This window comes from Nylanderia fulva, unplaced genomic scaffold, assembly GCF_048542155.1.
Source record: "Nylanderia fulva isolate GAGA-0341 unplaced genomic scaffold, ASM4854215v1 Scaffold452, whole genome shotgun sequence".
NCBI lineage: Eukaryota > Metazoa > Arthropoda > Insecta > Hymenoptera > Formicidae > Nylanderia > Nylanderia fulva.
Genome location: NW_028190535.1, coordinates 20,392 through 48,290, shown reverse-complemented (window position 1 = coordinate 48,290; position 27,899 = coordinate 20,392). Strand labels below are relative to the sequence as shown.

At 32.3% G+C, this 27,899-nt stretch overlaps 1 protein-coding gene across 1 annotated transcript; it reads left to right on the top strand.

The window, feature by feature from the left end:
• The first annotated feature begins 348 nt into the window (after positions 1-348).
• Positions 349-27,899, top strand: LOC146721562 (uncharacterized). Its single transcript, XM_085486616.1, has 4 exons — positions 349-529; positions 14,482-14,711; positions 25,411-25,615; positions 27,889-27,899. The coding sequence occupies exons 1-4, from the start codon at positions 349-351 to the stop codon at positions 27,897-27,899; spliced, it is 627 nt and encodes a 208-aa protein (XP_085342742.1).

Here is a 27,899-nt window from a genome sequence, read left to right as displayed (position 1 = left end):
ACTGATTTTCTGTACATGTCATTATGATAAACATGATGTGTCAACAAAACTTCTGAAGTCGTTGTATATATATATATATATATATATATATATATATATATATATATACTTATATATATATATATATATATACTTATATATATATATTATATATATATATATATATACACTTATATATATATATTATATATATATAATATTTCATTTATTTATAAAATACATTTTTAATTCATATTCAACCTGAATGATATTTTCTATATGTTTAATTCACTAGGGAATTCACTAGCGAGTTGGAGCGAATTAGAACATAGAGTAAGTGAATCAAAGAAAGAAAGAGATAAGAGAAAAATGAATAAGGAGGAAAAGAATGGTAGTGAAGAGAATAGTAAAGATAGGAGGATAGAAACTACTAGAGATAGGATGGTTGAGGAAGGGGGAAAGAAGGGAGATGAGGAGGAAGTAAAAAAGAAGGCAGGGAGGCCGAGAAGAGTAGATGAGTTAGCGAAAGAGAAGAGGAGCAGTATGGGATGTATAGAGGATTTCTTGAAAAGGAAAAGGGAAGAAGGGGGAGAGGAGGATAAGGATGAAGAGGAAAGAAGTCTGAGAAGGAGCAAAAAAACAGAAAGGCTGAACAGAGAAGTAGGGGGGATAGAAAAGGAGGAGTTAAAGAGGATGATGGAGGAGATAGGAAAGAAGATTACTGAGAAGTTGGATGAGGAAATAAGAAAATTGAAGATTGAAATATGGAAAAAGGAGGGGGAATGGAGAGAAGAAAGAAAAGAAATGGGAAAAAAGATAGAAAGACTGGAGGAAAGGGTGATAGAGTTGGAGGCAAGAATAGAGAAGAGAAGTAAAAAGGAAGAAAGAGAAAGAGAGGGGGGAGAAGGAAAGAGTAAGGGGTTAGGTGAGTCAATAATGGGGAAAATGAGAGACATAGGAAAGAAGTTAGAGTGGAAAGAGAGAGAAGAAAGAAGGAATAACATCGTGATAAGAAGAATAGAAGAAGGGAAGGAAGATGTAAAAGAAAGAGTGGAGAAAATAATGAAAGAAATAGGAGCGAAAACGGAAATAGAATGGATAAGAAGGTTGAAAGGAAAGGAGGGAAAGGAAGGAGAAATGGTGGTTGTAAGACTAGGAAGCAGAGAATAAAAGAGACAGGTAATGGAAAAAAAGAGTCTGTTAAGAGGAAAGAGGGTGAGGAGAGAGGACGACCTAACATGGGAGGAAAGAAAGATGAAATGGAGAATAATGGAAATTGCGGAGGAAGAAAAGAGGAAAGGGAACAAGGTGTGGACAAGCTACGGTAGGATAAAAATCAATGATGTTTGGTGGAAATGGGAAGAGGAAGAAAGAGTGCTCAAGAACTGGAAAGGAGAAATTAGAGAAGGAATGGAGAAAATGGAGGTAGAAGAGGGGGGCATGAAGACAAGAATGGAGGAAAAAAAGGGATAGAAGAGGGGAGAAGAGAAGAAGGAAGGAAAGGAGAAGGGAAGAAGAGTAGTAAGAAGAGAAAGGAGGAGGGAGAAAGGGAGACGGAGATGGAAAGAAGAAAGGAGCAAGAGAGAAAGGAAAAAGGAGAAGTAAGAGAGGAATGGAAGATAGGTTTTTGGAATGTGGCAGGGTTGAAAAACAAGGAAGAAAAATTCTGGAAGGAAATAGAGGATTGGGAGGTTTTTTTTTTTAATTTTATTTATAGTGAAATGTAATAATTTTAGTTAATAAAAAAAATTTATTTTTGAAAATTTATTTTTAATTAAGTTTAAAAAGAAATTAGGATTAGATACCCTATTATTTAAATAAAAATAAAATTAATTAAATATTAAATGTAAAGCATTAAAAATAAAAAATTTGGCGATAATTTATTATATTAGAGGAACTTGTTGATTAATTTGATAATCCACAAATGGACTAACTTAATATAAATATTTTATATATTGTTGTTGAAAATTAAATTAAGAGATTTTAATTATAAATTTATATTATAAATTAAATTCAAATCAAAATGTAGAATTATTAAGATGAGTTATATTGAAAAATATTTTTTTTTGTAAATAATATTTAAATTTATTATTTAAAAAGGATTTAAATGTAAATTTATAAAAATTTATAAGTTGAATTATATTTAAATTATGTACAAATTGCCCGTCATTCTTATTAATTATAATTTGTAAAAAAGTCGTAACAAAGTAAATATATTGAAAAATGTATTTAAAATAAAAAGAAATTTAGTTTATTTAAAAATATTTCATTTACATTGAAGAGATTAATGATTTAATATGATTTATTAAAATTAAAAAAAATTAAATTTAAATATTTATGAAAAATTTAATATGATTTGTGTGTGTGATTATTTTAATTAAATAAAATTATAATAAAAAATTAAATAGAGTTAGTTTTTGAATTGTTGAAGTATTAAAAAAAAATTAAATAAATTATAAATATAAGTAATGTAAATAAAAATTTAAAATAAATTAATTAATTAAATAAAAGTAAATTTTATTAATTGTACCTTTTGTATCAGGGATTATTAAATTTTGTTGTTTATTGAATAATTTAAATTTCTCGGAATAAAATGAGTTAAATGAAATATTAAAGTTAATGTATAAAAATTATTTTAAATATTCATTTAAAAAAGATATTTTAATCCACTTTTATGATATCTAGTTTTTTTTATATAAATTTAATTTATATATAAATAATTTAAATTAATTAAATAAATAATAAAATTTAATTAGTAAATTTATGTAAAAAATTTATGGGATTAACTATAAATTGTAATTAAAATATTTTATGAATATAAATGATTTAAATAGAAAAATATTTTATATTTTAAAAATTTTTTATAAAAATTTCATAATTTATTATGGAATGGATTATTCAAATTTATATATAATAATAATTTGAAAATTTGATTTAATTAAATAAAAAAATATTTTAAATAAATTAAGTATTTTAATAAATAATGATAGTATAAGTATATTTATATTTATTATATAGAAATTTTTAAATTTAAAATATATATGTATATATAATTAAAGAATTAGGCAAATTTATTTTATTAAATTAAAATTTTAATTCACTTGTTTAACAAAAACATGGTTTTTTGATAATAATTTAAAATTATTTCTGCTCAGTGATTTTTAAATAGCCGCAGTATATTGACTGTGCAAAGATAGCATAATCAATTGTTTTTTAAATGAAAACTGGAATGAAAGAATTGATGAAATTAAAGCTGTTTCAATTTGTAGATTTAAAATTTAAATTTTAAGTTAAAATTCTTAAAAGAAATTATGGAACGAGAAGACCCTATTGAATTTAATATAATTTTTAAATATATTTAAGGAAATAAATTTTATTTTAATTATTATATTTTATTGGGAGGATAATTAAATAAAATGAACTTTAATTTAAAGATAATTTTAACATTAATTAATGAAATTTTTATAAAGGATTGATTATTAAATTAAGAAAAATTTTTTTTTTTATAATAATTATTATAAAAATTAATTACCTTAGGGATAACAGCGTAATATTTTTAGAAAGATCATATTAATAAAAATGATTGCGACCTCGATGTTGAATTAAAATAAAAATTAAATAAAGAAGTTTAATATTTTAGTCTGTTCGACTAATAAAATTTTGATTTGAGTTCAGATCGGTGTAAGCCAGATCGGTTTCTATCTATAATAAAATTAAGAAAATTTTGTACAAAAGGACTTTTTTTTAAATTATATTTTTTTAATGAATAAATTTAATTGATTAAATATATGTAAATAAATAAAATTACTTTGGCAGAATTTAAGTGTATTAAATTTAGAATTTAAATGATGTATAATAGAAAAAAGTTATACAAGTAATAATTTGTCAAAATTTAAGATTATATTTTTATAGTGCGTTAAATATATTAAGATTGTTAATTTTGTTGTTAATTATATTAGTTGGGGTAGCTTTTTTAACTTTATTGGAACGAAAAATTTTAAGATATGTACAAATTCGTAAAGAACCTAATAAGGTGGGATTTATCAGGAGACGCGGTAGTGTCTCCGGCCATGTTCAAACTCTAAAAGACCTTAAAAGACACTACAAGTCTCCTTATCCTGCACCATCAAAGTCCATTTTTTGGGGGTGTAGAACTACTAAAATATAAAAAATTTTGAATTGCACGTAATATAACCTGAAAGGCGGCATCGCCACGAGTAATTTGAGCCAAGAAGGAATAAAATCGGTCAAGCCGTTCCGGAGATACAAGCGGTCAAAAAGTGACGTTTTTCATGAAAAATTAAGAAACGTCGTCTTCTTCTTCTTCTTCTTCTCTGTCCGCGTCCGCTGACGTCATCAGGATTATATATATATATAAATCTCTTCTCACCTTTCACTCACACCTCCCTCAACTTCCACCCACCCCTTTCCCTCCCACATCCCGCCCCACCCCTACCCCAACCCCACCCCCACTCCCACCCCCACCCCTCTTTCGCCTTTTTCACCCTCTTTCATTCCCTCTCACCCTTTCGTCCTCTTTCACCCTCTTTCACCCTCTTTCATCCTCTTTCGTCCTCTTTCACCATCTTTCGCCTCTCTCACCCTCTTTCGTCCTCTCTCACCCTCTTTCATTCCCTCTCACCCTCTTTCATTCCCTCTCACCCCCTTTCGTCCTCTTTCACTCTCTTTCGTCCTCTTTCACCCTCTTTCGTCCTCTTTCACCCTCTCTCGTTCTCTTTCACCCTCTTTCGTCCTACCTCACCCTCTTTCGTCCTCTTTCACCCTCTTTCGCCCTCTTTCGTCCTCTTTCACCCTCTTTCACCCTTTTTTGTCTTTTTTCACCATCTTTCGCCTCTTTCACCCTCTTTCGTCCTCTTTCACCCTCTTTCATTCCCTCTCACCCTCTTTCGTTTTCTTTCACCCTCTTTCGTCCTCTTTTACTCTCTTTCATTCTCTCTCACCCTCTTTCGTCCTCTCCTCACCCTCTTTCATTCTCTCTCACCCTCTTTCACCCTCTTTCATTCCCTCTCACCCTCTTTCGTCCTCTTTCACCCTCTTTCGTCCTCTTTCACTCTCTTTCGTCCTCTCTCACCCTCTTTCATTCTTTCTCACCCTCTTTTACCCTCTTTCGTCCTCTTTCACCTTTTTTCACTCTCTTTCGTCCTCTCTCACCCTCTTTCATTCTTTCTCACCCTCTTTTGCCCTCTCTCATCCTCTTTCGACCTCTTTCACACTCTTTTGTCCTCTCTCACCCTCTTTCGTCCTCTTTCACCCTCTTTCGTCCTCTCTCACCCTCTCTCACCTCTTTCACCCTCGTACGTCCTTTCTCACCCTCTTTCGTTCTCTTTCACCCTCTTTCGCCTATCTCGTCTTCTCTTACCCTCATTCGTCCTCTCTCACCCTATCTTCAAAAAATCATAAAAATGAAAAGGTCAAGCCATGTTCAAAAGAAGGTCCTCAAAAATTTAAACCTAGTCTGTACAATGAAAAATAATTACTCGTAATTCCAGAGTTCCAATTTGTTAATATCGAATAATGTATTTGTTTCAAGTAATGGCAGTAGAGTCAAATACATACCTACGTATATGCAGTTTTTGCTGTTAATTGTACTTGAACGAAAAAAATAATTAAATGATTTAAATATAGCACATTTTAAATCAAGAAACTTATATAATCGAACTCTGTTTAGGAAAAGGTAGAACATTTCATTTGCCTCTGCCTTTACAAGAAACATTGGATAAGGTATGTCCTCCGGAAGATCCTATAAATTTGAATCACGAGTTGCACATTCTCGTTCGAGGTATACCCAAGAAATCTAAAGTGGTTTGGGAAAATTTAGTAGATATTAATAAAATGTATAAGGCTTTACAATGGTTGAAAGAAAATAATCCTCATTACTCAAAAATTCGTCTTCCAGCGTCATCTGATAATCTATTAAAGGATAAGTTGCAGGAAACAGAATATAGGATTGTCGATGAGGAAAGCGACAATGACGAAATAAATGAGGTGGTTGAGGAATTACCAGCATTGAATTTGTACAATGTACAGCAAAACAAAAATAATGATGATCAAACCGTTTTAAAACGTACGGCTTTTCTCACACAAATCACTGAACATTCGGATATTAACGATCAGTATACAATATACCCAATACACGCGAAAAGAATCGATAACGAATCTGCATTGAAGCTTTATCAAATGGTGAAAATTGAAGATTTTCCAATGGATAATCGTTATAAATATCTGGATGTCATGTGTTTCCCTGATTTATATCCTGATGGTGTCAATGGACAACGAGAAGATAGAAACTTTGCATTGCCGGAATATTTATTTATTAGAACACGATTGATGTCGAAACATAGTAGATTCAGGTTGAATCTGCAGTATCTGTTCTTCCTTCTCAATGATGCTAACTACCGACAGTTGAAAAGTGGTATCTATTATACGATGATGGTTACTAACCCACGAGAGAGATACACTGCTGGTAGATACTTGAACGAATTGAAAGGTTACGAATTAGAATCGAATTTAATGAGTATTTTCGCAAAATTGAGAAATACGGATCAATTTTGGCGACAACCGTCCAATAATGTAAAATGCATGACTTTGCATTACGGTCCAGCGACGTGGTTTTTGACTTTGAGTCCTAGTGAATGGAAATGGTCCGATTTGGGTGAATATTTACGAGATATGAATCCCGATAAAGAGAAGTTAGGCATCAACGAACTAATCGCATACGATCCTGTAAGTACTTCTAGATTCATGTGCATAAAATTCAAAGCCATGATTGATTTTATTTGTTCGTCCGATAATCCTATAGGAAAGGTTATTCATTACTTCTGGCGACTGGAATATCAACGTAGAAGTATCCAGCACATGCATTGTATAATTTGGATAAAAGATGCTCCAGTATTAGGAAAATCGCCGGATGAAGAAGTTGCTACGTTTATTCAAAAGTACGTAACGTGTGAAATTCCAGATGAAAATGTTTCGCCAACGTTGTACGATACGGTAATAAGTGATCAGAATCATAAACATAACTCGTATTGCATGCGTACGAAAAAAACGGAAACTAATATATACAGAAAGTGTCGGTTCGATTTTCCTCGGCCAGTTACTGGGAATTTCGTTTTAAGAGACGTTATCACTTCGATAGTCGGTAGAAAAAATTTACGCAGTAAGAGCAGATTGTACGATCTTCCTCGCAAGGAGTCGGAAAGGTTTATAAATGATTATAATCCGTTTATCAAATTAGCCTGGAAGGGAAATATGGACATACAATTTATTAGAGAAAAATCAGAGTTTTTAAACTCATATTTAACAAAATACACGACAAAGTCGGAAAAATGCAATACAGACTTTGAAGTGATAGATTCGAATAAGTCCTTGGCATCGAAACTGTGGAATTTTGCAATGCGTTCATTAAATAACAGAGAATGCGGTGCTTTAGAAGCTGCGGATACACTATTAGGGAATCCCTTGTACGGTACGGATAATGATACCATGGTCAAATGGATCGATGTTAATGAGGTGAGAAATAGAAAAGTTAAAACATTTAATGAAATTTAAGCTCTGGATGAAAATTCTACTAATATTTACTGTTCGTCACTCATCGATGATTACTATCCAAATAGACCTCAGGAATTAGAATCATTGAATTTGTACGATTTTGCCAGATTCTGAGAAATTACGAAACAGATGTCAAATAATGACGAAGTCAAGTGTTACAAACTGGCATCGGGTTTATTTTTAAAAAAACGAAAAAAGGGTTATTTAATTAACCATTATCGATTTAATATAAAAACTGAGCCCGAAAAATACTTTTACTCGCTGCTTCTTCTGTTCAAACCATGGAGAGATTTGAGTAAACTCAAAGGTACATTCGAGACTTACACGGATGCCTTTAAGAATTCAGAGTCTGTTTTAACGAAAGTAATGAAATATCACGAAAGGCTCGAAGAAATACAGAAAGCTTTTGAGAACGTTGCTGAATTAATCGAGAAGCGCGAAAATGATCTGAAAACAGCAGACAGAGACAAATCCGATGACGATGAACTGGATTGTAATCCGATAGAAGCTGACGACGCGATGAAAGATCTGGAAGATTTTGGTAAGATTGACGACCCGATTGATTTATCGCAAATGATGTCGCAATTGAACAAAGACCAGAAAAGAGTCTTTGATGGAGTATGCCAAGTTTTACAAGATAAGAATCAGATTCTGCGACTGTACGTAAGTGGCGAGGGTGGTACAGGGAAAAGTTTTCTAATTGAAACGATTAAACATTGGATCAGAATAAATTTGGAAAAAACGACTGCCATATCTGCTCCCACGGGTATCGCAGCATTCAATATCGATGGCTTGACAATCCATAGAATGTTTCAACTTCCCCTTTTAGTCATGAATCTACACCAAAATATACGCAATTGTCAGACATGGTCTTGAAAACTTTGAGAGACAAATTAAAGAATGTCGAATTATTTATAATCGAAGGAATTACATGTAACAATGCAATGATGGATTTAGGAACGACTGTATTCAGTGATGGTCAAGCCTATGTAGGTTTGTCACGAGTAAGTAAATTGGAAGGCCTACATTTGATAAATTTCAATCCAGCATCAGTTAAAGCAAACTCGAGAGCCATTGTAGAATATAATCGACTGAGATCTATATTCAAATCGAACTGCCACAAATCAATCCGTCCGAGAAAAGGTTGTGAACATGTACGATCGTCGATGGGCTATCCCTAATATCATTGATGATGTGCAGAATTATGATTGTGAGGACCAGAAAGTATAGTTACGTGGAAAATATATGGCCTTTGCAATAACGATGCTGTTTCTTGGTTACGCTAATGTAATATTACAATTGGCGTTTCATTGCGTACGTATTAGGCAAACAAATACTGAAAAAATAAAGCATCGAATGCATTGACTGATGCTATCTGCGCGTATGGTGAACGTAATATTGCAAACATTCAAGCGGTTAGAAGATCTGTCGGAAAACGCTTCGAAGAAAAACGAAAAACAACAAAATTTTTTGGAAATTTTTTTGGGCCCCTAATGTCGACGTTTTTCCAAAAATTTAAGGGGTTTTTTTAAAAAATCGTTTTAAACACGTAACATGTTGCCCCGAAAAAAAAGAAATTTTAAAGTAAACTAAGCTGGAAAGCAGTATTTTTTTAAAAAGGGAATATAAAAATTGACTTTTAAAAAGGAAAAAAAAAGGGTTTGTCACTTTTTCAAAGGGGGTTAAAATTTTTAAAAAATTTTTAAAATGGGAAAGAAAACGGCCAGGGGAAAGAATGTAAGGGGGCCCCCCTTTTGGGAAAAAAAAGAAAACCTTTTAAAAGAATAAAAAATTTTTGTCGTAGTTTTTCCCGCTCAAGGGTTTACTTTGAAAAAGGTTTTTTTTTTTAAAAAAAAATTTCAAAAAATTGGAATTAAGCCGTGCCGACGAGTAATATACTTTTTAATTTTAAAAAAAATAAAAACTAATAAGCGCTATATTAAAAAAAGGGGAAGAAAAAAATCGTGGTCCCACACTTGTATTTTTTAGGGGGGGGCACAAAATCGGAATGGTATACTCTAAAAATTTTGGAAGTGTTAAAAAAAAAAGGCCCAAAGGGGGGACAAAAGGGGGTTTCATATTGTTTTAGAAAAAATTAAAAAAGGCGCGTTTTTTAGGCTGCCGGGTTTTAAAATACTTAAAACATCAAATGTTCTAGCGCTTTTTTAAAAATTTTTCCCTAAAAAGGGCCAAAAAAAAAATCGGCGGTATGGCGCTTTTTTAAAAATGCTGTAAGCGCTGAATTTTTAAAGAGTGAAATAAGTTTCTAATTTGGGCCCCGCTTCATACATTTTTCCCAAAAATCCCGCAAAAAAAATTATCAGACAGAAATTTTTATGCCCCGTTAAAACGGAGAGGAAGGGGAAAAAAAAATTTTTTGGTTTTTGTTCCCACAGAATGGGGATGGAAAAGGGGGTTATTCTTTTTTTTTAATATTTTTTAAAAGAATTAAATTCATTCTGGTTTTAATTTTAAAAAAAAGTGCAAGTTTTTGTTTAAAAAATTTTACAATTAAAAAATTTACATTTTTTGATTAAATTAAAAAATATATTGGGGACCAAAATTTTAATTTATATATTTTATATATGTACAATATTACCATATATTTCAATTTTTGAAAAAGTATTTTTATAAAATTTGTTACTTTTTCAAAGTTATGTGATAAGGGGAACGAAAATACAATTTTAATTTTTTTAAACTTGGGGAATTTCCCCAAAAAACTGCCCCTTTATATTGTACTTTAAAAAAAAAGTGGGGACCCCAAAAAAAAAAATTAAAAAAATGAAAAGGGGAGGCCAGTTCAAAAAAAAGGGACTCAAAAAATTTTTAAAGATCAATAATAAATTATCAAGAAAAATTTTAATATTTTGGGGTTTCAAGGTTTTCCCGTTTAAAAAGAAAATAAAGGTACGTAAAAAAGATATTATCAAATTTAGTAATAAAAAATTACCAGGGGAAAAGGGGAAAGGGGATTTTTTTTTCAAGGAAAAAATTCCCTTTGGTTCCCTACATATAAGTAAAACTGTTTTAAAAATTTTTAAATTCTGGGGAAAAAAGTGCAAATTGTTATTTTTAGTGAAAAAAAATTTTAAAAAGGGGCGTTTTTTTGAGTTTTGGGATTTAAAAATTTATATGCCCGTACAAAAAAAATTTTAATTTTCTGTAATTCCCGGAAACCCAATTTTTAAAAGATAAAAAAAAACATGGGGGCCCCGCTCTAAAAAAAACTTTTTATTTTTTCGAGGGCCTTTTTGAAAAATGAAAGTTTTCCCCCCGAAAATTACTACAACATTTGAGTATAACTTTATTGTAGTTGCGTATAACTTTATTGTAAGTTGACTGAGAACTGTACATTTATAAATTTTACTTAATATACACCGTTTACTACCGTTTTACTTACCGTTTTACTAAAGAAGCAGATTGGAGGTTTTTAATTTATACAATTTTCACAACTCTTATTTCAATTATTTATTCTACCCATCGAAAGTTTTTGAGAGCAGGCCGCCATGTTATTTTTCTGAGTCATTAACAAATTGGTACTCTGGAATTACGAGCAATTATTTTTCATTGTACGGGCTAGTATGAATTTCAAATCAAATCTCTATAAACGACTATTATATTTTGTGCACTAAGAATAAACATATCGCACTTATTTTCTAGAATCAAATTGTAATCAGTTTTACTTATATGTATGTATATTCAATGTGAACTTGCACCTTGAATAAAATATCACAGTTACTTTTTCATGGTAATATATATTACTAATTTAGATAAATAACCCCTTACGTATCACTTTCGTTTACTTTAAAGGCACCTTGAAAACATAAGGGTTTCTTTTCCCCCCAAAAATTTATTATTAGATCGTTTAAAATTTTTTAATCCCCCTTTTTTAACAGGCCTGAAACCTTTTTTTTTATGATTTTTTTGGGGTAGGATTATTTAACCCTTTTAAATGATGCTATTTAAAATTTTTTTTAAAAAAAGAATTATTTTTATGTATATAAATCTAATTATAATTTTTTTTTTATTTATGTCCTAAATTAGATTTATTTTTAATAATTAATATGATTGTATTTCCTTACATTACTAATATTTATTTTTTAACTTATTCTATTTTTTTAATAATTGTTTTTTTTTAAAATAATAAGGGTAGTTTTTAATTTTTATGGGATGAATTTTTCTAATTCGATTTTTTCAATAATTTGGGGCCAATACGATCAGTTTTCAAATTTATCATAGAAGTAAAATTTATTTTAATTTTTTTTAGAATTGTTATTATTTTAGTAATAAAATTTGTTATTATATTAGTAAAAAGAGAAAATATTTTTTTTTTTGATTTTATTAATTAAACAATTTTTTTTTTATGATATATAGTAGTTTTATATCCTTTGTTTATTATATTTTTATTAGGATTTTTGTGAAAATTTAAATCGAACCACACACATCGAACACGTGGGAATTTGCCTTTTCGCCCCACCCGACCGGACCGCCCCACTCCAAGTTAGTTGGAGGGGGCTGACCGACGGGTATATAAAGCGGCGCAGCCGAGACTTCGACACCAGTCCCGTCCTGGTCTCTTGAGCGTACTCAAGGACCACTCCTCACCTCCGAACATCACCCCGGCCGACGAGCGTTCTCGTCGGGTAGGCCGAGCGTCCTCGGTCACCGGATCCTCTCCGAACAGCACCCCGGTCGACGAGCGTTCTCGTCGGGCAGGCCGAGCATTCTCGGTCTCCGGATCCTCGCCGAACATCACCCCGGCCGACGAGCGTCTCGTCGGGCAGGCCGAGCGTCCTCGGTCACCGGATCCTCTCCGAACAGCACCCCGGTCGACGAGCGTTCTCGTCGGGCAGGCCGAGCGTCCTCGGTCACCGGATCCTCTCCGAACAACACCCCGGTCGACGAGCGTTCTCGTCGGGCAGGCCGAGCATTCTCGGTCTCCGGATCCTCTCCGAACATCACCCCGGTCGACGAGCGTTCTCGTCGGGTAGGCCGAGCGTCCTCGGTCACCGGATCCTCTCCGAACAGCACCCCGGTCGACGAGCGTTCTCGTCGGGCAGGCCGAGCATTCTCGGTCTCCGGATCCTCTCCGAACATCGCCCCGGTCGACGAGCGTTCTCGTCGGGCAGGCCGAGCGTCCTCGGGCACCGGATCCACTCCAAACATCACCCCGGCCGACGAGCGTTCTCGTCGGAAAGGCCGAGTTTCCTCGGTCACCGGATCCTCCGAGAGCCACCGACATCTTGCGGAGCTCGCCCTTCTCAGGGCGCCAGGCGGTTTACGGAGCTCGCCCTTTTTAGGGCGCTCGTATCCACGCCGCGTTGGGTAAATTTCGTCCGCCACGCTACTATCTTAGTTATAAGTCGTGTCCGCGTCCGTATGATTTGGTCGCGTTTCGTCCGTCGCGTTATTATTTGTAAACCTTTAGTTATAAGTCGTGCCCGCGTCCGTATGATTTGGTCGCGTTTCGTCCGTCGCGTTATCATTTGTAAACCTTAGTTATAAGACGTGTCCGCGTCCGTATGATTTGGTCGCGTTTCGTCCGTCGCGTTATCATTTGTAAACCTTAGTTCCAAGGCGTGTCCATGTTCGTATGACTTGGTCACGCTTCGTCCGTTGCATTCCTTGTATTCCTTAGTTATAAATCGTGTCCGCGTCCGTATAAGTTGGTCGCGGTCCGCACTTCCTGCGATTCTCCTCTGTACGCGTAGACTAGATAATAAGCCAACTCTTGCAGGGCGGCTTCAATAAACTCTGTTTTTACCAGAACGATTGGCGTGGTTATTGCGAACCTGAGTCTCCCCCCTCTTCCCGAATCCTGGCACCGACGAGCCGATCCGTGGCGTCGGGAAAGGAGCCCCGTTACAAATTCTAAGAGAAAATTCTCTTAGATTGTGATTATGATTGTCGTGTCCTTGCCGTGTAAACTATTGCCGTCCGCATCGAGTAACGTGTGCTGTGCGCGCCGCGCGTTTTTACAAGTAATTTTTAATAATTAATCAAAACACTGAGAGAATTTTCTCTTAGAATTTACCCTAAAAGTTATAGTAATTGTAAGAGAATATAATATGGAAAGAATTTTATTAGAATTTCTCTGATTAATAATTATCACATTCAAAATAATAATATTTATCACAATAAAATATAAAATATATTTCATTAATTTTACTTTACGGTTTAGTAAAATTAATAAAACATGTTTCATATTTTATTGTGATAGATATTATTATTTTGAATGTGATAAATATTAATTAGAGGAATTCTAATAAAATTTTTTCCATACAATATTATCCTACGATTACCACAATTTTCAAGGCAAATTCTAAGAGAAAATTCTCTCAGATTGTGATTATGTATTGTAATTTGTAATCAGTTATTTATTACAATAATTTTTAATCAAGTGCGTGAGTCAAAGTGTCAATAGAATTTATTACAAAAAAATGATTTCATTATGCAGTGTGTCACAGTGTGTCAATATCGGATTGTATCCAGTCAGGCAACAATTATTCGTCAAAGGACATCAAACATCTCTACAAGGTAAGAATCAGTGAGAGAGAGAGAGAGAGAGAGAGTGTGTGTGTGTGTGTGTGTGTGTGTGTATACGCGTACACACACACGCACACACACACACACACACAAAACGCCGCGTGTAACAAACAGCTGATCGCTTCGAGCGCCCACGTAATCGCCCGCGTCGGATAATGTGGTGCGCCGCTCCTGATTACCGCCCGTACTCGTGCTGTAATTCGCTAACTATTTCTTTTTATATTTCAAAAACTAAGCTTCGGATAAAATTTTGGCAAAGGAAAAATCGTCTTAGAATTGAGTCAGGATTACGACATTTTAAGGACAAACGGTTGTTTTGAATCACCCTGTATATATATATATATATATATATATATATATATATATATAATAAAATATTTTTTGCAGCAATACCGCTACCGTCACTGGGACTACCCGTGCCGGTTGAGCACGTGCCGGGTAAGCACGTGCCAGAAGGAGAGATTGCTGTGCTGCACGACCTACCGATGCCGGTGCACGGCCTACCGGTGCCGGTGCATAGTCTACCGACGCACGGCCTACCAGTGCACGGCCTACCGATGTACGGCTTACCGCCCAGGCCTGGATGCATTGTTGTAATGCTTAACGCACGACAAGCAGTAAGTAATTTTTTAAAATATTATTTCATATATCAATCAAAATTAATATTGGACGCTAGTGGTGAAAATAAACTTGGCAAACTTGATTTCGACATAACTAGCAATTTTATTTAATTTTTTCACGACGTTTCGACCATTTGGTTGTGGTCCTTATCAAGTGAAAATTCTATAACATAATATTACACAATCGTTTTTACCAATGTTGAAACATACAAGAAACTATCTAAATGTTAAGTTAATAATATAAATATAAATATTATAAACATACCCATTAATTAAACTGAGATTAACGCAACATCACACCGGTCTTATTTAAAATTAATAGTTAAAGTGTTCCTCTTTTATTTTTTAACTATTAATTTTAAATAAGACCGGTGTGATGTTGCGTTAATCTCAGTTTTAATAACATTTTAATAACATTAAGGTACACAATAGTAATTATTCAGTCATTAGTAATCATAAATTCGATAATGGTCATGATTTTGATTGGTCCGCTCCTGAAATTTTACATCATGAGAAATATGTACAAAAAAGAGAAATCGCGGAGATGTTTTTTATCAAAAAATTTGACAACACAATCAATTTACAAAAAGACACGGATAATCTAAATATTGTTTACGATAAACTAATAAAGGTCGTTTAGTTTGATCGAAGTAATGAGTATATAAAGAACTTGAAACCAACACAATAATATAGTTAATTGTTTCACATTATATCATGTCACATTTTAAGATCAGAAATTAAGTTTCTATATAGAAAGTTGTGTTTTAGGTAGGATACATATTAATGTGTGGAAATATTTATTGTTACTCAGTTACTTTTTAATTAATTTTTTAATTTTCTAATAATTGTCGTTATTATAATTTGTAGCACTTGATAAGGGCCGAAACCCATGGCCGAAACGTCGTAAATATTAAATAAAGATTATTAAATAGCCAGAGTTGGTTGATTAAATTACTACCATTTATATAATGTTGTTGTGACTTTGATTAGTGTTGGTAAGGGAGTCACTTATGTGCTCTGCTTCCTTCCTGACGATGGTCACCGTTAGGGAGACACTCCGACGGCCGGACAGTGTGAATAGGGAGGAGAATAACATTTAATTTGTTTTGCGGATTGTATGTATATGAGGTTTATATTTTTATAATTGTAACGACTATTTTTGATTTCTTGAATTTTTTGTATGTTGTAGCTACTGAAGAAGACCCAAAATGGGTCGAAACGTTTAGAATTTAATAAATGAGCTTTATTTGAGATCTCATTTCAATTTATTAATTTTGTGCATGACATCCGCACAGGCTCCGATTGCCATCGATATTTCATTTAAATTCATTGACTTTCAATGTATCCGTGTACTACAGATACGTTGACGACATCTTCACGATTTTAACACGCTCTAAGGTTAATGAAATGTTATCAGTTTTTAATGCGTACCACCATCGCCTAAAATTCGCTTATGAAATTGAAAAAGACAATTGTTTAAACTTTCTTGACACGAGTGTCATCAGATGTAATGATGGGAGATTGATCACTAATTGGTATAGGAAGCCCACTTTTTCGGAAAGATATATCAATTTTCTTTCCGCGCACCTACTTAAATATAAAATTAATTGCATTAACAACTTAGTCAATAGAGCCATTCTACTGTCTGACAATAAATTTTATAATGACATAATTTAAATTATTTTAAAGACATTCTAACCAATAATAATTTTCCATTTCATGTTATTAAAAAACATATTAAAAAAAGATTACATGTAATTAATAATATTACTTATACAGCGGTATATATACAGCGTTCTGACATTGTAATTTATAGATATTGAATTTGCTTCTTACAAAGTATACATTGTTTATAATGTTTTTTAACAAGAAATATTTTAAAGAATTTTTATCGTCTCGACATAGATGTAAGTGATCACTATTAATTTAAAAATCAAATATCCAATATTCAGGCTAGCACATTAATTATTTCACAACTCATTACATATCATTATTACATCATGGATTACAAAATCAGACGTTTATTTAAAAAGAACTACAGAAATCTGATGTTCGGGGTTAGGCTCTTTAACGACTAATTTGAATGATCAATATTCGTAATTCAAGCCAACAATTATAATGTGTTATACTGCGTTTTTCATATTATAAGTCTATATATTTTACATGTATGATATAAGTTCTGTCTTTCCAAATTATTTGATTTATGGATATGTTAGCAAAGCGATATTTGTATTGATAAAGACTGTCGTACAGTTGAAATGTTTACTAATTATCATTTGTATTAATTTCATGACGTAGAATAAATTGTTAACACCTAATTAATTAGCTCGTTAAGTTGGCCTTTTAATTTATAACTTATTTTAATAATATTACTAATAGTTTTGACAACAAGAGAGATGAAAATAACAATAAAAAATTTGACATGTCTTCACATATTATGTTACCGTATATCAATAATCTGATGGATAACATTTCTAAAACTGTTAAGAAAAAAGGATTAAAAATAATTTAAGTGGGATAGAGGCAGGATTCGGTCTACACGAGGCAAAACGAGTTAAGAGACGGTTTGCGGGTGTTGGCTGGGGGTGGGAAAGAGGCCCAAAAGCCCAGTGGCACTAGCGCGTGGCGACATTCGAGGACGAATGTCAATGCAGGACGGCCGAGAGTAGTATCGGGACTCCTCCATAACGCATGAGTGGGTGATGCGGAGAAGGTTGGGCAGAGGGCCTAGGTTGCTTAATGGTTAGAGCAGTCGCTCGGCAAGCGGAAGGTTCCGGGTTAGAGTCCCGGTCTAGTCACCCGATTCTTTTTCGCAGATCCCACATTTATAAGATTCAAAAAAATTAAACACGCTAATTAAACGTGGTAAAGATGTATTATCGAAGATGAACAAAACGAATGTAGTATACAGACTAGAATGTAATGATTGTGACGCGTCGTATATAGGACAAACAAAAAGACATTTGATTACTAGAGTAAAAGAACATCAGAATAATATAAAAAGACATGAAACAAGCCACTCGGTGGTCAGTAAACATAGAACCGAATGCAATCATGACTTCCGATGGCTTGAGCCATGTATTTTACATACCGAGAAAAATAGACGAAAAAGAGAGATCACTGAAATGTTCTACATAAAAAGACAAACAAATAAAATTAAAAACAAAGTGATAAATATAAGGCCAACTTATCGAGCTGAATATTCGAGATGTTCAGTCAACTACCATTTATTACATGTATAAATTATAAAACTACAGTCATTATATTAAAACTAACGCAAATTACAATCATTCTATAAACGTTTCGACCGCACGCGGTCTTCTTCAGTATAATTATTGAAATATAAATTCTTACAATTCACATAATATCGAAATTTAATTATAGTTATTCAGAATCAAGAGTTTTTGAGCAATTAACGCGTGTTTCAATCCGTCCTGTCCAACAATGTTCGCCTCGATATGATCCCTGATTTTGTTCAGATCTCGGATAGTTTCATCGTTAATATGCGAGAAATTAACCCGTTCCGTAGGCGCTGCGATTAATAAAAAATTACCGATCAACGTATGTCCAAATTATAATATGTATCCCCTACAATTGGTAGTATGCTTACCTATCATCGTTCTTCTTGACAATTTTGCTACTTATTAACAGTTATTAAGGATGACACATAACAAACCAACAATACAGAAAGACAGCTCATTTTAAACTCTACTTGATCGGAGAGCGTGCGTGTTTATATATGATCTAATATCTATGTTTTACTCGTTAATGTCCTATTTGTCCTATTATTATTTCTTGTTCGCTAATATATCCAAAATATCAAAATACGACTCGCTAAGTAACTCAGTATCTTTGTTTAAATTTAGTCCATTTTTTTGTTCCTTGATATGTAGCATCTCAGAAATGAGTCTTTTATAATAATTATTTTCGTTGTCCATGATCTTAACATTGTCCCAATTAAAAGTATGATGTTCATTTATTATGTGTTCAGAAATTACTGAATGTTTCGTTGAGTCCAATCTAATATTATTTTTATGTTCTTTCATTCGCGTCTGCAATTGCCTCTTTGTTTGGCCTACATAAGATGCATTACAATTATTGCAACTGATCTTATAAACCACATTCGAATTGCATGGATGTTTAGTTTTATCTTTCTGCGCTTTAATAATATTATCCAGTTTGTTGAGACATCTATACCCTACCATACAATTTTTATTTTTTACCGAGGAAACAATCATTTCTGAGATCCCATCTATATACGGAATGACAAAGAATTTTTTATTGACCGAGTCATTTCCTATACTTTTTGTTCTTTCTATGTTGGCCTGTCTCTCTATAATGCTCCCCTTAGATATGATGTGTTCTATCCGATGATTAATTTTGTTAAAAATCAGATCAAGAGGGTAACCATTGCTTCTGAGTATATTAATAATTAACTCCAAATTTTTATTAAAAAATAGTGGATGTGATAGCAATAGACATCTGTCTACAAGGTTATATATTATTCCAATTTTGTGGCATAATGGGTGGTTTGAATAAAATGATAACGTCCTTCCTGAGAAGGTTTCTTTTTGATACCAGTCTATATATATTTTGTTATTAATAATTTTAAGTGATAAATCTAAGAAATTCAAGCTATGGTTAACCTCTTGTTCCACCGTGAATTTAAGTCTTTCATGATAGTTGTTAAAATTATTCACAATGTGAGTCATATTAGTCATAGAGGTGGCCACTATTATGTCATCCACATAACGAAAATAAAACAAACATTCCAAATTCAACGCTTTGAGAACTGTATCCTCAAGATCTTGCATAACCAGGTCTGCAATAATTGGTGATAACGGTGACCCCATAGGGGTCCCAAACGTCTGTTTATAAATTATGTCATCAAATGTAAAATATGTAGAAGTCAATATGAATTTTATACCCCCCAAAAATTCGTTTTTCGGTATTTTAGTATTTATTCCAATGTAATCCCATCTATCGTTAATACCGTCAATCGCAAGATCCAGAGGAACGTTCGTAAACAAAGACACCACATCCAAGGAAAACATCCTATCATTCTCATCAATCTTTTTACCAGACAATATGCTGTACAAATCAAAACTATTATTAATATGACTTTTCGCTTTGGGTAGGCTAGTTCGTAAGGTGTTTTGTAAAAACGAAGCCAGCGAGTATAGAGCTGTATCAACCGATGAAACTATGATTCTAACTGGATAGTTTTCCTTATGGATTTTAGGTAATCCATACGCTTTTGGAAGGAGAGAATCACTACAACGTAATTTATAATATTCGTTTTTTGAAATATAATCTTCCTTAAGCCATCTCTTCAACAAATCATTCAAATCGTTCTCTATTTTTTTGCACGGATTTTTTTTAACAATAGTGTAAGTGTTGACATCTTTTAAAACGTTTTCCATTTTGTTAATATAATGAGATCTTTCCATTGCCACCGTAGCATTACCCTTGTCCGCGCGTGTGAATAGAACATTCGGATTGTCTTTACAAAATTTTATTAAATCTCTGTGTGCACCAAGTAATTTTTGTTGACTTACGTCATTTTTATCCTTCGTGTTCAGAAGTTGTGCAAATTTTGGAACCGCGATATTTCTGATCGTTGTGAGATTATTAATATTATTTCGTTTGCTATTACTCTCTATGTCCTTGATGAATTCATGTATCGCTGTTTTTTTACTAATATTCGGAAGACAGAATTTATCACCCATTTGCAACAGATTAGAAACGTTAGGCGGAATGTCTGTGTTGGAAAGATTAACAAACCATTTTTTATTAGTATTTTCCAAAGGGTTAATTGTATCATTGAGAAATTTATTGGCTTCTATGTGTATATTGATCTCCTTGGCATCATTAGTGATTGCCCTGAGAGAATTTTGTGATATTTTCGTCGGTTGTGAAGTTTCAAAATGTAAAGAACAATATATATCTATAGGTTTGATGCTGTTGATATACTTATAGTGTTGTTTTCTCTTAAGCCAATTGAATTTCTTTTCGTGTGCAGTAACCAATCTGTTGTGGCAATTTTTAAAAGCAATGTTATGATGTTCGAAAATTCTATTCCACGCGAGTACAGGTAAACGATTAAATAACCCGCTGGTGAGATGAAAAATCCTATTTTGTAATGACTCTACCTGTCTATGCAAATCAAAGATTTCAATGCTCATCGCATTTGTTTTGAATTTGTACAACATACTATCTAGTCTTCTGATCGATCTGTGATGAAAAACGTTAAATCTAATGCGGCAAAAACCTTCTAAATGTGTAGGAAAAATATCGCCATTTTTACAATTTCTTAAAAATTCCAATTTTGCTCTCGCTCTTATTAACAAGTAATTCGCATTAATCCATTGTTTAAAATAATCTGCGGTTATTCTTCCAAAAACTCTATGAATAAAATTAAAATTAAAATAGTAATCAGTCCGTTTTGTGTTAAATTGACGCATTGTAAGGCCAGCGTATATTAAAAATAAATTAATACAATTGTCGCTCGTATATTGAAAACAAAGTGATAAATATAAGGCCAACTTATCGAGCTGAATATTCGAGATGTTCAGTCAACTACCATTTATTACATGTATAAATTATAAAACTACAGTCATTATATTAAAACTAACGCAAATTACAATCATTCTAAATATAGAATGATTGTAATTTGCGTTAGTTTTAATATAATGACTGTAGCTTTATAATTTATACATGTAATAAATGGTAGTTGACTGAACATTTCGAATATTCAGCTCGATAAGTTGGCCTTATATTTATAACTTTGTTTTCAATATACGAGCGACAATTGTATTAATTTATTTTTAATATACGCTGGCCTTACAATGCGTCAATTTAACACAAAACGGACTGATTACTATTTTAATTTTAATTTTATTCATAGAGTTTTTGGAAGAATAACCGCAGATTATTTTAAACAATGGATTAATGCGAATTACTTGTTAATAAGAGCGAGAGCAAAATTGGAATTTTTAAGAAATTGTAAAAATGGCGATATTTTTCCTACACATTTAGAAGGTTTTTGCCGCATTAGATTTAACGTTTTTCATCACAGATCGATCAGAAGACTAGATAGTATGTTGTACAAATTCAAAACAAATGCGATGAGCATTGAAATCTTTGATTTGCATAGACAGGTAGAGTCATTACAAAATAGGATTTTTCATCTCACCAGCGGGTTATTTAATCGTTTACCTGTACTCGCGTGGAATAGAATTTTCGAACATCATAACATTGCTTTTAAAAATTGCCACAACAGATTGGTTACTGCACACGAAAAGAAATTCAATTGGCTTAAGAGAAAACAACACTATAAGTATATCAACAGCATCAAACCTATAGATATATATTGTTCTTTACATTTTGAAACTTCACAACCGACGAAAATATCACAAAATTCTCTCAGGGCAATCACTAATGATGCCAAGGAGATCAATATACACATAGAAGCCAATAAATTTCTCAATGATACAATTAACCCTTTGGAAAATACTAATAAAAAATGGTTTGTTAATCTTTCCAACACAGACATTCCGCCTAACGTTTCTAATCTGTTGCAAATGGGTGATAAATTCTGTCTTCCGAATATTAGTAAAAAAACAGCGATACATGAATTCATCAAGGACATAGAGAGTAATAGCAAACGAAATAATATTAATAATCTCACAACGATCAGAAATATCGCGGTTCCAAAATTTGCACAACTTCTGAACACGAAGGATAAAAATGACGTAAGTCAACAAAAATTACTTGGTGCACACAGAGATTTAATAAAATTTTGTAAAGACAATCCGAATGTTCTATTCACACGCGCGGACAAGGGTAATGCTACGGTGGCAATGGAAAGATCTCATTATATTAACAAAATGGAAAACGTTTTAAAAGATGTCAACACTTACACTATTGTTAAAAAAAATCCGTGCAAAAAAATAGAGAACGATTTGAATGATTTGTTGAAGAGATGGCTTAAGGAAGATTATATTTCAAAAAACGAATATTATAAATTACGTTGTAGTGATTCTCTCCTTCCAAAAGCGTATGGATTACCTAAAATCCATAAGGAAAACTATCCAGTTAGAATCATAGTTTCATCGGTTGATACAGCTCTATACTCGCTGGCTTCGTTTTTACAAAACACCTTACGAACTAGCCTACCCAAAGCGAAAAGTCATATTAATAATAGTTTTGATTTGTACAGCATATTGTCTGGTAAAAAGATTGATGAGAATGATAGGATGTTTTCCTTGGATGTGGTGTCTTTGTTTACGAACGTTCCTCTGGATCTTGCGATTGACGGTATTAACGATAGATGGGATTACATTGGAATAAATACTAAAATACCGAAAAACGAATTTTTGGGGGGTATAAAATTCATATTGACTTCTACATATTTTACATTTGATGACATAATTTATAAACAGACGTTTGGGACCCCTATGGGGTCACCGTTATCACCAATTATTGCAGACCTGGTTATGCAAGATCTTGAGGATACAGTTCTCAAAGCGTTGAATTTGGAATGTTTGTTTTATTTTCGTTATGTGGATGACATAATAGTGGCCACCTCTATGACTAATATGACTCAGATTGTGAATAATTTTAACAACTATCATGAAAGACTTAAATTCACGGTCGAACAAGAGGTTAACCATAGCTTGAATTTCTTAGATTTATCACTTAAAATTATTAATAACAAAATATATATAGACTGGTATCAAAAAGAAACCTTCTCAGGAAGGACGTTATCATTTTATTCAAACCACCCATTATGCCACAAAATTGGAATAATATATAACCTTGTAGACAGATGTCTATTGCTATCACATCCACTATTTTTTAATAAAAATTTGGAGTTAATTATTAATATACTCAGAAGCAATGGTTACCCTCTTGATCTGATTTTTAACAAAATTAATCATCGGATAGAACACATCATATCTAAGGGGAGCATTATAGAGAGACAGGCCAACATAAAAAGAACAAAAAGTATAGGTAAAGACTCGGTCAATAAAAAATTCTTTGTCATTCCGTATATAGATGGGATCTCAGAAATGATTGTTTCCTCGGTAAAAAATAAAAATTGTATGGTAGGGTATAGATGTCTCAACAAACTGAATAATATTATTAAAGCGCAGAAAGATAAAACTAAACATCCATGCAATTCGAATGTGGTTTATAAGATCAGTTGCAATAATTGTAATGCATCTTATGTAGGCCAAACAAAGAGGCAATTGCAGACGCGAATGAAAGAACATAAAAATAATATTAGATTGGACTCAACGAAACATTCAGTAATTTCTGAACACATAATAAATGAACATCATACTTTTAATTGGGACAATGTTAAGATCATGGACAACGAAAATAATTATTATAAAAGACTCATTTCTGAGATGCTACATATCAAGGAACAAAAAAATGGACTAAATTTAAACAAAGATACTGAGTTACTTAGCGAGTCGTATTTTGATATTTTGGATATATTAGCGAACAAGAAATAATAATAGGACAAATAGGACATTAACGAGTAAAACATAGATATTAGATCATATATAAACACGCACGCTCTCCGATCAAGTAGAGTTTAAAATGAGCTGTCTTTCTGTATTGTTGGTTTGTTATGTGTCATCCTTAATAACTGATAATAAGTAGCAAAATTGTCAAGAAGAACGATGATAGGTAAGCATACTACCAATTGTAGGGGATACATATTATAATTTGGACATACGTTGATCGGTAATTTTTTATTAATCGCAGCGCCTACGGAACGGGTTAATTTCTCGCATATTAACGATGAAACTATCCGAGATCTGAACAAAATCAGGGATCATATCGAGGCGAACATTGTTGGACAGGACGGATTGAAACACGCGTTAATTGCTCAAAAACTCTTGATTCTGAATAACTATAATTAAATTTCGATATTATGTGAATTGTAAGAATTTATATTTCAATAATTATACTGAAGAAGACCGCGTGCGGTCGAAACGTTTATAGAATGATTGTAATTTGCGTTAGTTTTAATATAATGACTGTAGTTTTATAATTTATACATGTAATAAATGGTAGTTGACTGAACATCTCGAATATTCAGCTCGATAAGTTGGCCTTATATTTATCACTTTGTTTTCAATATACGAGCGACAATTGTATTAATTTAAATAAAATTAATTTACAAATAGGCACTGATAACCTTAGTCCTCTATTTATGACAACATTATTTAAATGATTTAAAAAACATAATACTAGTCTACAGTAGCTAATAGATTGTCGATATGACAGGAGAACTTTCATGTTTCTATTTTTAATTAATGTAATTGCTGAATAAGAACAAGTATGTATTACAGATCAAATTTAGTGTTAATGTAATGTTAATTTCGCTTGCCAAATTATGTATTTTTGTATTCTAGCACTTGAGAAGGACCACAATGTGGGTTAAAACGTAGTGTGTACTTATTTTCAATAAATCAATAGCCAGTTTTTGGTCGAATTAAATTGCATCTTATTATTTGTTAATATAATTAATGTAATATTTACTCGAATGGTTTAATTAATTTTATACATATTAAAATTATTAAATTTAATTAAATTATTAAAAATAAAAGAATAAAAATAATAAAAATTAAAATAATAATATAAAAATTATTTTTTAAAATAATTATTTTTTGTACAGTTGCCTCAATCAGAGCGAAGAAGGCGGTGCCGCCAACGTCGCCGCGAGCGACGGCTACAACAATCTGTGCCACCGCCAGTGCACTACCAGTGCACCACCACCAATGTACCACAAGCATCACCACCACCACCACCCTCCTCATTACAATCGCCACCACAACTACCTCTACGTGAAAGAGAGCGGAATAAAAGAGGCCGGGGAAGAAGTCGCGGAAACGAAAAAAAATTTATATTTGGAATTTATATTAAAAAAATATAATGTAAACATGCAAATATGCAAATAAATTCCATTGTTTACTCAAAAGGAAAGCAAATGCTTCATTTTTTTACTAATTCCAAGAAGGGCAGATGTTCCTTTTGCCTTCAATAACTGGTTGAATCTTCACTATATATATATACTGTCTCAGGTAATGAATAGATTTCTTGAGTAGTTTGTCGTAAATGTAACTTGTCTAAATATACATATAAAAGGCAATAAGAGCTAATTAAGTTATTTCATTAATATTTATTTGTGGAAAAAGATTTATAACATAAAATATTAGACAGAAATAAATTCGAACGTTTCGGTTGCCTTTTTCAACCTTCTTCAGCGCATCATTTAAAATTAAAGATTAATTAAAATTAACAATCAATTATTCATAACTGTAAATATAATAAAACTATACAGAAACACAGTTATTCGCATAAAACTACGTCAAGCTATTTTTTTTTTAAAACGAAATCAACGCATTTTTATATATTCTATTCCTCGAATCATCATTCTATGTAATTGTCGCGAAACAGATCTCTCGCTAATTGTTCGGTTAGGAGGTCGGTTGCGAATCTCGATAACAGCAATTGTTAATATGTCTATAAAATCATTGTATACGAAAAATTAGCATTAAAAGATAAGTAAATTAATAAAAATAGACTTACAATTAAATCGAGTAAGATATTATATTGTGACGTGAAGGCTTTCAGATGTTGATTGCTCGAGGTTACAATAACGAATGATTTTTATCTTTTAAAGAGACAACCACACAACGGAGAAAATAGTTAGTTGTTTATGTTTTTTAACTTTCATATCTTAGGTAGTCTATGTATTATATTGTCATAAATTATTGGCAAGCCATCAATATCTGTTTGTAAATTAAGACTGTTATTTTGCCTTTTTATGAATATCATCTCTGAAATCAATCTTTTGTTATATTGTGATTCTTTGTCAAGTATTTCTACATCGTCCCAACTAAATTTATGATTATGTTTTAATCTATGGTCAGTGATTACAGATTCTTTTACGTTTCTATGTATATTAGATCGATATTCTGATATTCTAGTAGATAATTTCCTACTAGTCTGACCAACATACAATGCATTACAATCTTTACAGTCTATCTTATATATAACAATGGTATTTGAACACTTAGAAATAGGATCTCTATGTACTTTAATATATTTATTCAATTTGTTAAGACTATAAAAAGAGAGTTTAACATTCATATCTTTAATGATGTTTCTATATTGTTCAGTGAGTGTCGGTAAGAATGGGATGCAGAAATACGAGACCTTTAAATTTTGGTCATTCTTGTTTGTAAGAATTTTCCGTTGTTCTATTAAATGTTTTAGTCTTTGGTTCATTGTGTCAAAAATCAATTTCAGAGGATAGTTATTTTCGAGTAATATTTTGATTACTAACTCTAAATTTTCTTTGTAAAATTCTGGATTTGATAATAAGAAGGCTCGATCCACCAACCCCATTATTGTACCTCGTTTTTGACTCATAGGGTGTTGAGAAAGGAAGTTCAGATATCTACCAGAAAATGTTTTTTTATGATACACATTATATATGTTGTAATTTTTTAATATCAATGTTAGGTCGAGAAAATTAATTTTATTATTATCTTGAATTTCAAGAGTAAACTGGATTCTTTTGTGAAAAAAATTAAATAAATTTAATGTGTGATCTATGGAATCCGATGGAGCAGCCATTATATTATATTATCCACGTATCTGATGTATATGGGTGGACAAAACTTTAGTAGTTGAAGAGTTTTATTTTCTAAATCTTGCAGTACAATATCAGCTATGATAGAAGATAAAGGAGAACCCATTGGTGTGTCGAAGGATTGTCGATAAAAAACATTGTTAAATGTAAAATACGTAGAATTTAATACGAGGCTTACTCCAATTAAAAATTCAGACTTAGGGAGATTGCAATTATTTTCAATATATTGCCATCTATTGGAAACACTCTCGAGAGCTAAATCGATAGGTACGTTAGTAAAAAGTGAAATAACATCAAAAGATAATAATTTGTAGTCATTATGGATGTAAATATCTGAAATTTTGTTAACCATTTCGAAACTATTTTCTATGTAGCTATTACAGACAGGGAAACAATTGTTCATAATTTGGTGTAAGTGAAGTGCTAACTGATATAAAGGAGTATTTATAGAGAATACAATTAGTCTAAACGGACAATTTTCTTTGTGGATTTTAGGTAAACCGTAA